The 12304-nt window shown below is 39.7% G+C and overlaps 1 protein-coding gene across 2 annotated transcripts in view; it reads right to left on the reverse strand.

The window, feature by feature from the left end:
- The window catches only part of adck1 (aarF domain containing kinase 1), a 158569-nt gene that overhangs the window by 59913 nt on the left and 86352 nt on the right, over positions 1–12304 (reverse strand). For both annotated transcript variants that reach the window (XM_055171810.2, XM_055171809.2), the window contains one exon: positions 6985–7101. In XM_055171810.2, coding sequence (XP_055027785.2) covers positions 6985–7101 — 117 coding nt within the window. The remainder of the gene's footprint in view (positions 1–6984; positions 7102–12304) is intronic.

A 12304-nucleotide genomic window follows, 5' to 3' on the forward strand; every position in this document is an offset into this window, starting at 1 on the left:
ATGGCATGTAACGCTTGGTAAGACCAAATGTAATATACTGTATGATGCCTACTAATGATGCACGGGTCATTTCATAAATTGCAGTTCGGGTCGGGCGGTTAAAGCGAACTGTTTAGCACGTGTGCTTAAAAAGTCTAGAATTTTTATGATATTATCCTACACTACACAGGGAACAACATGGATTTTTTTTAAGAAAACTTTTTGCATAAAATAGATTCAAGCACTTTCAATGATCTGTATCCATGTATGTATATTTTCAAAAAACTTCCCAGGGCCTTGAATTTTCCCCCCTAGATTCAACTTTCAAGGATTTCAAGGACCCATAAGAACCCTGATAATATATACATAATAATTAAAAACAGTACACACATATTGTGCAAACACAAACTTTGATTTTGTATGTAATTAATCGCGATTAATCGTTTGACAGCCTTAGTTCTTTGTAGACGATGAAAAAGATGAAATTTTCCGTTAAGAACCTTTGACCAAAAACATGACAAAAAAACATTGTTTTAATTTTAAGGAGTGTACCAAAAACAACTTCAACTGCACTGAGTAAAAGAGAGAGATACAGAAAAGGGGAAGGGTAGGACAAGAGTTATTGTACTAAAGAGTTTAGGAAAAAATATCATCAGGGCTGATTCACTCAGAACAAAGTGGATGCTGTAACAGATCCAAAGTCCTCCAGAGACCTCATGGAGTAGTGAGGGGTTCTCACAGCAGCCCAGAGGCTCATGTGGCTATTTAAAGAGCTCTCAATTCACTGTGATGTAAAAATCACAGCTAATAGAGTTAATTCCTTGTATTGCCTGACCCACAAGGACCGGCCTGTTGGGATTTGACGTAGAGGGGAAAAATCCGGAAAGGGGAGGGCTGGAAGACTGTTATCTGTGTGGATGCTCTTACCACACACATAGGGACACTATAAATGCACTCATTACCCTTTAAATTTAAGATTGCTTCTTTAAAGGCTAATGAGTTATTATTTACAAAGATAGTAGCCAAGACATTCATTCAATGTGTCAGATGCAGAAAAACAGCAAGATGTGTAGCAATGGCACCCACACCTACTCCTACTACTACTATTACTAATAATAATAATGCAAATTATTATTATTTATAAAAATATTATGTATATATTAAATATTTCTAAATATAAATATTTCTAAAAATATTTCACAATCTGCTCAGTTACTGGGATTTTCATGGACAACCATTTCTAGGGTTTACAAAGAATGGTGTGAAAGGGAAAACATCCAGCATCCCGCACTCCTGTTGGCGAAAATGCCTTGTTGATGCTAGAGGTCAGAGGAGAATGGGCCGACTGATTCAAGCTGATAGAAGAGCAACTTTGACTGAAATAACCACTCGATATAACCAAGGTATGCAGCAAAGCATTTGTGAAGCCACAACACGCACAACCTTGAGGCAGGTGGGCTACAACAGCAGAAGACTCCATCGGGTACCACTCATCTCCACTACAAATTGGAAAACGAGGCTACAATTTGCACGAGCTCACCAAAATTGGACAGTTGAAGACAGGAAAAATGTTGCCTGGTCTGATGAGTCTCGATTTCTGTTGAGACATACAGATGCTAGAGTCAGAATTTGGCGTAAACAGAATGAGAACATGGATCCATCATGCCTTGTTACCACTGTTCAGGCTGGTAGTGGTGTTGTAATGGTGTGGGGGATGTTTTCTTGGCACACTTTAGGCCCTTTTAGTGCCAATTGGGCATCATTTAAATGCCACAGCCTACCTGAGCATTGTTTCTGACCTGTCCATCTCTTTATGACCACCATGTACCCATCATCTGATGGCTACATCTAGCAGGATAATGCACCATGTCACAAAGCTCGAATCATTTCAAATTGGTTTCTTGAACATGACAATGAGTTCACTGTACTAAAATGGCCCCCACAGTCACCAGATTTCAACCCAATAGAACATCTTTGGAATGTGGTGGAACAGGAGCTTCGTGCCCTGAATGTGCATCCCACAAATCTCCATCAACTGCAAGATGCTATACTATCAATATGGGCCAACATTTCTAAAGAATGCTTTCAGCACCTTGTTGAATCAATGCCACGTAGAATTAAGTCAGTTCTGAAGGCGAAAAGGGGTCAAACACAGTATAAGTATGGTGTTCCTAATAATCATTTAGGTGAGTGTACATTGCATTGGTATTCATTTTATAAATATGTTTGTTTCCTAGAAACTAAAACCTCTGAGCTTTGCAAAGCTAATGCAATGCTTTACTAAATGAGCTTCAGCTTTGTCAATGAATATGATAAATTCATTAACACACCCAGCAATTCATTCATTTTAAATTTGTTATCAATTACAAGCCCATACAAAGCTTAAAAAGGATTCTCAGACACATCAAAGCCATTGTAGAAACTATCAAAACACAATCAACAGACCTTAGGAACTCAGCTCAAGCAAATGTACAGCTTTCTACATGCTTTGCCGGGCCCGGTTAGTAAAGAAAACAATAAAACGTTCGGACATTCCGAGCACGTTAACTGAACACAGGGAGAAAAGTCCATTCCGGCCATCATCAATCTTTTGATTACTTACACGCCAGCTCCCACACAGAAGCTCGCCGATGCCAGAGCCAGTTAATAATTCTATCCATTTCAGACGTAGACTCCATCATTTATTATGTTCTGTATCTATCCCATCAGCTGTCTAATAACTCTCATCATCATTCTCTAAGTCTTCGGCCCTGAAAAAGCGCTTGCTACATTGTTTGCTTTATTTCCCTTTGTTAGCATTGTAAAAGCTGGCCAGTAGCTAATGGGTACTGACTGAGGGGACAAGGTTATAGAATTCAGGACAGTCGGTGATGCTGTCTAATATCACCTTGACTTTACACATCTGGATGTAGCATTTTGCCTGCAGTGATTTTATGATGTACTCTTAACCTCTGAGAGAAAGGGACCATAATTTAAAATTATATTCTCGGGAAGAGTCAGAAATTAATATAGGCACGGATTTTAGGTACAGAGAAACAGGATGTAAAAGAGATGGGATGGAGATAGATAGAGAGCGAGCGAGCGAGAGAGAGAGAGAGAGAGAGAGAGAGAGAGAGAGAGAGAGAGAGAGAGAGAGAGAGAAAGAGAGAGACAATGTACCATACTGGTCATGACTGACAGATTAAGGAAAAGTGCCTCCTGGAAAGAGACTGATTCTGACCTTTTTACTGCAAGTTTGTTAGACAGACCACCAGTTCAGTGGTGGTTGCAATGTGGATGTAAAAATAAACATTTGTGACATTTCAGCCATGTCACTTTGAAACCATAGTGATGTATACTGGTGTCTATAAAAACAACATTGTCACTATAATCAATTACTTTACTGTACATAGAGGTGCAAAAAGGGCACCATTTAATGTGATGAAATCATAATAATTACATAAAATGACATCATAGCAGGAAAACATCACATTATGATGTCATTGCATTACACGACGTCATAATTTGGTAAAGAGCAACACAGGGCCACAGCATACTGTACTATTATTATATAAAATGACATCATAGCAGGAAAACGTCACATTATGATGTCATGTAATGCAATGACATCATAATTTGGTAAAGAACAACACAGGGCCACAGTATACTGAACTATTATTATATAAAATGACATCATAGCACGAAAACATCACATTATGATGTCTTTGCAATACATAACGTCATAATTTGGTAAAGAGCAACACAGGGCCACAGCATACTGTACTATTATTATATAAAATGACATCATAGCACGAAAACATCACATTATGATGTCTTTGCAATACATAACGTCATAATTTGGTAAAGAGCAACACAGGGCCACAGCATACTGTACTATTATTATATAAAATGACATCATAGCAGGAAAACGTCACATTATGATGTCATGTAATGCAATGACATCATAATTTGGTAAAGAACAACACAGGGCCACAGTATACTGAACTCTTATTATATAAAATTACATCATAGCACGAAAACATCACATTATGATGTCTTTGCAATACATAACGTCATAATTTGGTAAAGAGCAACACAGGGCCACAGCATACTGTACTATTATTATATAAAATGACATCATAGCAGGAAAACATCACATTATGATGTCTTTGCATTACATGACATCATAATTTGGTAAAAAACAACGCAGGATTTGTCTTTATCCTCTATAATCTGCCGACTACAGTACATTCAATCAGTTTAATACTACATTCAACCATTCAAAACATTCTTTTGTTTAGCACAATTTTTCATTCTAGCATCAATGGTCAGCATATGTTTTGGGAGCTACAAAACCCAATGACAGTATGAAATCTAACACTGATTGGAATTTCACAGAGCTAATTTCCCAAAGGCTCTTTTCCTATTTGCCAGGATTTCCTATCAACAAAGTGAAATTTATTACAGATGATAAAATTAGCATGTGTGCCGTTTATTATTTGAATTGATTCAGACCTAAATACTTAACTTAAAGCATCCATTATAATTTGTTATTTAAATAGCAAATACATATGAACCGCATACACGCCAACTTGTAAAACTGGATGTATGAATAAACGTATTCTATAACATGGTTTTTCATTTCGTTTGACATCTGCGTTCCGTGCAAAACCATGACTGTTTGTACCGACAAGGCAGAAAAAATATGCTCTCTATAGTCTTTAGGTCCCGCTGCTCAAAGGCCCTTCCAGAGAGCAGACTCATTTCCTCCCAGCACTTTCCCACAGGCTCTGCTTACCACCCACAGCTCAGCTATTTCAAAATAAAGTGTCTTTTTAAGCAAGCGGGCTGCACTGCCTTTTCAACCTGTTCCAATGAAGAGCATCTCTTCAGCAAAACCCCATTGAGCGGCCACGTGGCATGCTCGCTAATACCACGATCACTTACATTCCCAACCTCTAAAACCCTTTTAAAAGCGCACACTCAGGCACGCAAACAGCCCGGTTCGGCATTAAAACGAGACGCGGAAAACATAAGAGGAAGCGTTCGCTAAATTGCTCCACTCCAAATGAGTCTGATGAACCGAGTGCTTTGATTGCATTTTCAAGGCTATGCATAAAATCTCTACCCCGTTCCTCGTTTGCCACGCCGTAGCAGAAAACATCAGTTAATCAGCGCCACCCATAACCCAGCGTGCCATTTCCGGAAAAGACGGTTTAAAGAAAAACGAGCTGGCAGAAGAAACCCAAGCAGTGGCTGTGTGTGACACTGCGTAAAGGGAAATAAATGCCATGTGCACTCGTGTGTACCTGCGAGTATGTGGGAGAGTGAGAGGGTGTGATAAATGCTTGATGTGCCCATCCACTCGGCGACCGATCGCTCCTCTGCCTTTCAAAGGTGCGTGGTGCCCTTTAAGCACGGCTCGGTGGCTTACGAGACCGGTTTCAGGCCGTGTTTACCCGTCTGTCAGGCTCACTGATGCCTGGGTGTACAACGATAAGGAAAGGTTGCCGTCGAAAGTATCGGCAAGCTTTGCAAAACAAACTGGCAGCGAACGTGCATATTAATGCAGACAAAACAGAATGGAGAAAATCAAATGAGAGAGAGCCACAAACAATGCAGGTGCTAAAGAGATCCCATTTAGACATTTAACAAAAGGCAGACACCAGGAATCTGGTACAAATATATGAAAAAAACAATACTTAATGGAATACGTAATAACACCAATTTCGTATAAAAACAGGAAACTTTTTATGCGTTTCCGCATTTCGTTAACATGACAATCTAGGGGACTACACACTTTCCTGATTAGGTAAACACGGATCTATGAATATGCAAATTAGTCCCCGCCTCCACTCAAGTGATTATTACTGGGATGGGCACCTTCATGATATATTCTGATCTTATCATCTGGCTTTCAGTAAAATAAACACCCCTTTCAGTTCATTTATAAAGGATACATCATTATCACCCATCACATGACACTACACCACAATTTAAGAGTTGCCGGTTAGGACCACAGAAATATTTCATTTTGTTTACATATGTCTGCATGTATTTGTATTTCCTAGTTGACTGACAAAAAGATTCCCTACCCAACTATTATTAAATGAGAAAATCATATTGTCGTAATAACGTTGATGTAAAGTACCCCCATGTGAACAGACACTGGGGTTTATCGATCAATAGACCATTATCATCCGTTTTTCAGTGACTCTCTGGGCCACACATCGCATCGTCTTGCCTCTGTCGTCTACTTCCTTTTATCTGTCTCTTTCCCCTCCCCTGGCCCTGCATAACTACAGATTAGCTAACTCGGCAGAGCATCCGCTTCATTGTGCCGCGCTTTCGCCAGCACCTCTAACTGAAGCCATTGTGTAAAACCCACATCCCCCCGAGAACCGAATCACCTTAACGAAAGTGAGAAATTAAAAAGCCGTTCGATCTCGCAGGCGAGCTGACAAAAGCGGCAGAGTAGAATAAATTGCAGCTGCGACGGAAAAACAGTCTGTGGTATAAATATGAAAAAGAGCCTGATTTAATTTAGTGCTCATCTGCTAAGGGCTAGAGAAATGAAATGAAATTTGAAAGGCATAATTCATCAAACCAAGCAGCCTCCATTTCGGTGGTGTCACAGCCTCTCGAAGCAGGGCAAAGAGAAACGTCTTCAAAGCATCCAGAACCCCCCGGCATCGGAACGTGACTGCTCCATTAGCATCCCCAAGCACTTTTGCATGGTGAAATTAACATCAGCTAAGTAAAATTACTCATTAAGCGATCTTGAGTGGCGAAGTGGTGACGGCCGTAGTTTACTATCCCTTAAGTAGAAGTTTTGAGTGTTTTTATCCAGAAAAATTAAAGCTAAAAGATGGTCTACTCTAGCTGGTCTCGTTTCCGGCAGAGCTCACAATTACTCAGAGCCCATTTTTAACCATTTAAGACCAGCTCAGGTCTCTAAACCAGCTTTTTAGGCATTCTGAATAAGCATGAGGATTTTTGAAGTGTAGATAAGAGGTATTATCATACCTCATTGACGTTGATACCATGTTTTCTCATGTATTCTCGATCGTTGACCTGACCTCCCTCCTCAAAGTCCATGGTAAGAATGCGCTTGGTGGATAGTTCCCAGTAAATCTTTGGGATCTGCAGAAAAAAATTATTTAAAATTAATTATTAATAGCAATAGCAGTCTTTACAGTACAAAATTTAAATTTTTTATTTTATATTAATTATGCACCAAATACATACACTTTAAAGGGGTCATGGCATGAAAATCTGACTTTTTCTATGTTTAAGTGCTATGATTGGGTCCCCAGTACTTCTATCAACCTAGAAAATGTAAAAAAGATCAACCCAGTAACTTAGTTTCTCTACAAGCACATGAAAAAATAGTTTGTTGAAATTTGGCTCTCCTTATGATGTCATAAGGAGCTCTTATTATAATAATAGCACCCATTAATCTGCACTATCCAACCACAGCACTGCCATTTAGTGCAGAGAAAAGCACAATTGAGTTTTAATTGCAACAAACCACCATCATTGTGATCAGTGTTTGAATTTCATCAGCTCATTTGCATTTTAAAGGACACACCCAAAACGGCACATTTTTGCACACACCTACAAAGTGGAAATTTTAACATGCTATAATAAATTATTGATATGGTATTTTGAGCTAAAACTTCACATATGTGCTCTGGGGACACCAAAGATTTATTTGACATATTAAAAAAGTCTTGTGCCATGGCCCCTTTAAAATAACATTTTGTTAAAAAGTTATAAAGTCATAGCAATACTTATGCTGCGTACACATCCTCGTGTTCCTTACTCTAGATTGCTCGTGGGATTTAACTTTGTGTCATGCTAATTTTTTGTTTGAGTTTAAAATTTTCAAAGAAGACGCGTTTGAGGCGAATAGCGAATGTTTTCGCGGAAATCGCACCACCCAATCCGGATAATTTGAGTTGCCATCTATTTGCGTCTTTGAATTGACTTTGTATGTAATCTATTCGCGCAAATCGTTGAATTAGCATTCGGTATGTACGCCCCATTACGCTGCAATAGCAATAGCAGAGTGACGAGATCTCATTGATTTTAATGGAAGCTTGGCGACTTCCAACGACATGAGCGACAGTGACCGTTGGCGAATGGATGGGCGTGTCCAGTCGTGCAACAAAGTTGAGAAATGTTTAACTTTATGGAAATTATGAGCGACTTTCAGGAGTATCTACCAATGAGAATGAAGCAGTGGAGTTCACTTTATCTGTCTCTTGTCAGTTACTGGAGTGGACGGTACTCATTTGTCTATGACAACCAGATTTAGAAACGCCTCTTTTGAAAGAGACGAACGACACACAGCGAGAAAGTCGCTTATTCACCTGTTTCTTGACGTAAATGTGGGTGCCGCCATCTTTGAGCTTTCCTGTTTATGACTTCTGGTGAGCTACTAAAGCTAATGGTAGTCTATTGCAGTGCTTCCCAATCCTGGTCCTCAAGGACCCCCTCCCAAAAACTTTTAGATGTCTCCTTATTGAACACACCTGGTTTAACTCATGAGCTTGTTAGGGAGAAATGTTTACCATTTTGAAAGGAGGCTGATTACTTGATTCAGGTGTTTTAAATAAGGAAACATCTAAAACTTTTTGGAAGGGGGTCCTTGAGGACCAGGATTGGGAAGCACTGGTCTATTGCGAAGGACACAAGTTTGCCGTTTTGACTGGCTGTTTAATGTTTATTATTAAATCCAGGAAGACCGACATAATTTGTGCAGTTAGGGTTTGCCATAATAGCTGATACAAACGCAGTAAATCTCTACAAAACATTTGTTTTACCATAATCCATGCACAAAAACTGAATGTGTATGTGGCACACGTGCACTCATGATCTGTATTTACAAATCCATCCAGTAAAACCTTTAACAGAAACTGCCAGTAAACAATAAATACAATAATTGATTTAAAACAATTAATATTATTCTGATAAAAATATGCTGATTTAGTGGATTTATTTATTCTTCTACTATATATTATTACGAACTTGCGATTACAGTACAGAATATATACGACATAATTTGCTTAGTTAATGTTTATAATAGTTTGTAATGTGTTTGCGCGTACTTTTGTTATGTTTTAAATGAAAAAGCAAATACTTTAAAAAGTAAGCAAATAATTTAATAAGTTCATGTCTCCACCTAGTACGTAAGATGTAATAATATTTTCATATAGATACTGCTGACTGTGTCAGACCGTGTGAAGCTCGACGTGTCACCATAAACAAATCCCCTGAAAAGGTTAAAAACGCCAAGTCTTGGTAAATCCCATGTACGAACACTCGACTGACTTTCCCATTGTAAAGATACTGGTATGTCTCTGTGCTTTTATATTTGCGCATTGAAGATCCGTCAACTCCGATTAACAACACGAATTGATTGAATATATCTTCATATATCAAGCCACTTCTTAATTTCATCCTCACACTGGTTCATACATGGCAGGTGTAGTAAATATTAACTGTTTAAATCATGTTTTATGCGTGCTCCTACTACACTGTTTTCTACCGGCTGTCTATTGAACCAGAAGTCTCGCACCGGAAAGGAAATAAGTCACATCTCATACTTCCGCATTCGAGAAAAAGGTGGATAACGTGAATGTACCTTTAGCATTAAGCTTTCAGGGGAAAACTAATTAACCCTTGTGTTACTGGGCTCAATTGGCAGAGCAGTGCTTTAACGGTGCAAAGGTCATGGGTTCTATTCCCAGGGAATACACAAATTTATAAAATATACACCTTGAAAATAAAGTTGGTTTGGATAAAAGCATAAACGTACACTTAGAAATGAACAAAGAACCGGCAGATAATGCAAAACCCTCCTATAGACTGTGTACTATGAGCATTACCAGCCATATCATTTTCACCCTGGTGAGAGTCACTATCTGAACTCCCTGCCTATGACGTTGCGAAAATGGCTTAGAGCAAAAGGATTCTATGTAAGGGATAATGGTGGGAATTAGCTATAATCCGCTCATAAAGCTGTGGGACCTGGGCAGCGGTCTGTGAAAGAGGAGCATCAGATGACCTTCCTCCTCTATAGCCCAACTTTCCGCTCTTCAACATCATTGCTTATCTAGTGTATCGCTATAGCAACTCATTTCAAAACTTCTTCCACATAATGGGGTGGATTCACAGATATTCAACCCGATACCGGGGCTGACTGTGGCAGCAACCTGCAGCGCCTAGTTCTTCTGCGTTGTTCATCACGCGAGCGTCAACGATAAAAAATCTCCCGCTTTCGCCACGTAAACAGAGACATTTTTCAGCAGCGCGTCTGCCTCGCGGAATAGTCGCACTGTCTGAACCGCCTGCGTCTATGTCACGGCGCCGCTGTATAATCAGGCTTGTTTTACAGGCCGAGATGCTGGCGCAGAGAGCGGGGATTTATTCCTGACATGGCGGCTTGCGCTTTGCTGTCAAGCGTTTTGACAGAGCTAATAGTTTGCATTAGAGGCACAAATCTGTGGGTGTAAACCCAGGCAATTCTCATTACCCTGCAGGGCCAGCCAGGTCTCTTTGTTATTCATTAAAAATGAAAAGAGGACTTGTCGGGCAGCATTTGGCAGTTGTTATGACAGATTATTTACCTAGCAAAGTCTTCTTGAGGGAAGAAATATGTGGGTACGCTTCGGCGTCTAGCCTAGATGGTGTATACAAGTGCTTTACTAAAGAAACGTTGCTTTGCTGTATGAATGAAATCATATGGTACTGTATGTTGGATGTGAATGTTTTTCACATGTTTTTCACATGTGACTACATGTTAAATGTGTATTTTTGGAGCATGTTTGTGTGAATCTCATGTGAAACACATTATGAAACATGGGCATAATGAGGTGATGTTTTTGTTCACACAAAATTATTTCAAAAACACATGTGAAAATCATGTGACTTTTCTGTAAGGGATTTGGTGTCTGAAGTCAATTTTCCACTTTTTATAATGGTTTTACTTTTATTATTTTATCTGGTACTCGTTAGCTGGGTTTCCATTGAAACATTAAGCAAATCTTTTCAAAATTCGCAAAAACCCCAGCAAATTAGGTGCGTTTCCATCAAGTTGTTCGAGCGAATGACGGTGGTATTGGTAACCAAGTAACCAACAGTAAACAAAACAAGCCACACATGGAAATGAAAACAGGACTGCATGTAGTCATGATGGGGCAAGTTATTAATTTATTAGCAGTGCAGCTTGCTAAACTAAATGCTGTGTGCAGAAGAAGGAATGCAGCATTTTTGATGCAGGCACCAGTAGCAAGGGCATTAAGATGAAGCGAGACCCATATATGGTAAAGACAACGTCAGTGGACAAGGTCAGTCCCGTGGGTTCCGTCTCCCATTATTCACATTTACTCTTTTTCGCATCAAAAACCACCTCAAGCGAGCGTAAAAACATTTTTGCAAATTTTATTAGAAATTTGGGCGTTTCCATCACTAGTTTTTGATGCGATACTTCAAAATCTGCATAAAATCATGGTGATAGAAACATGGCTACTGTAATGGATCACAGGATGATACAGGCCAAAACAATGGCTGTTTCTCAATATGCGTTCTTCAGCGATCTTGCGTCCTCGTGTCCTCGCTCTACGTCATCATTAACGGTCGAAGTTCGTTCCAATTCTCAAGAACGCAAGGACAGAGGACGCATGAAAATACATGGATGTGTTCTTGATATCGAGGATGCATCGAGTGCAGACTTGCTGAAATCGCTTTACGCCCCAGAAGTCATTGCGGCAAAACTTCCGAGTTCGTTCTTCCAAGGTCGCCTGGCAAGACCGATCTCCACGAGGACGCAAGTCCGTTCTTTGCGTTCTTGGAATTGAGAAACAGCTAGAATAATACTTTCTGTTAAAAGTTTCTAATGTAGCTGAAAATCATGATTACCTGTTGTCAGAATTGGAGTCAATAGGCTTTATGGCCAGCTGCACTACTTCCTGAACTTCAGCCAGCTCCTTGTTTCCTGTCTGCCATTATTGGACAAACTGATTAATCCAGGTGTGTCTGATTATTGTTGTTATGACTACTGAGGTCTGGCACACCTGGATTAATCAGTTTGTTTGTGACTACTGAGGTCAGGCACACCTGGATAAATCAGTTTGTCCAATAATGGCAGACAGGAAACAAGAAGCCGGCTAAAGCCCAGGAAGCAGTGCAGCTGGGCACAAAGCCTATTCTATTACCGTCAATCTCTCTTACCAAGGTAAAGTTAAGGCCGAAGTATGGTCCATTTTTTGCCCATACGCGAGGGTCCGCATATAGTGAGTGTGACACAATTGTCATCATCAAAAGTTTGAACGCGTACTGT

Source organism: Misgurnus anguillicaudatus, chromosome 7 (genome assembly GCF_027580225.2).
Source record: "Misgurnus anguillicaudatus chromosome 7, ASM2758022v2, whole genome shotgun sequence".
Taxonomy (NCBI): domain Eukaryota; kingdom Metazoa; phylum Chordata; class Actinopteri; order Cypriniformes; family Cobitidae; genus Misgurnus; species Misgurnus anguillicaudatus.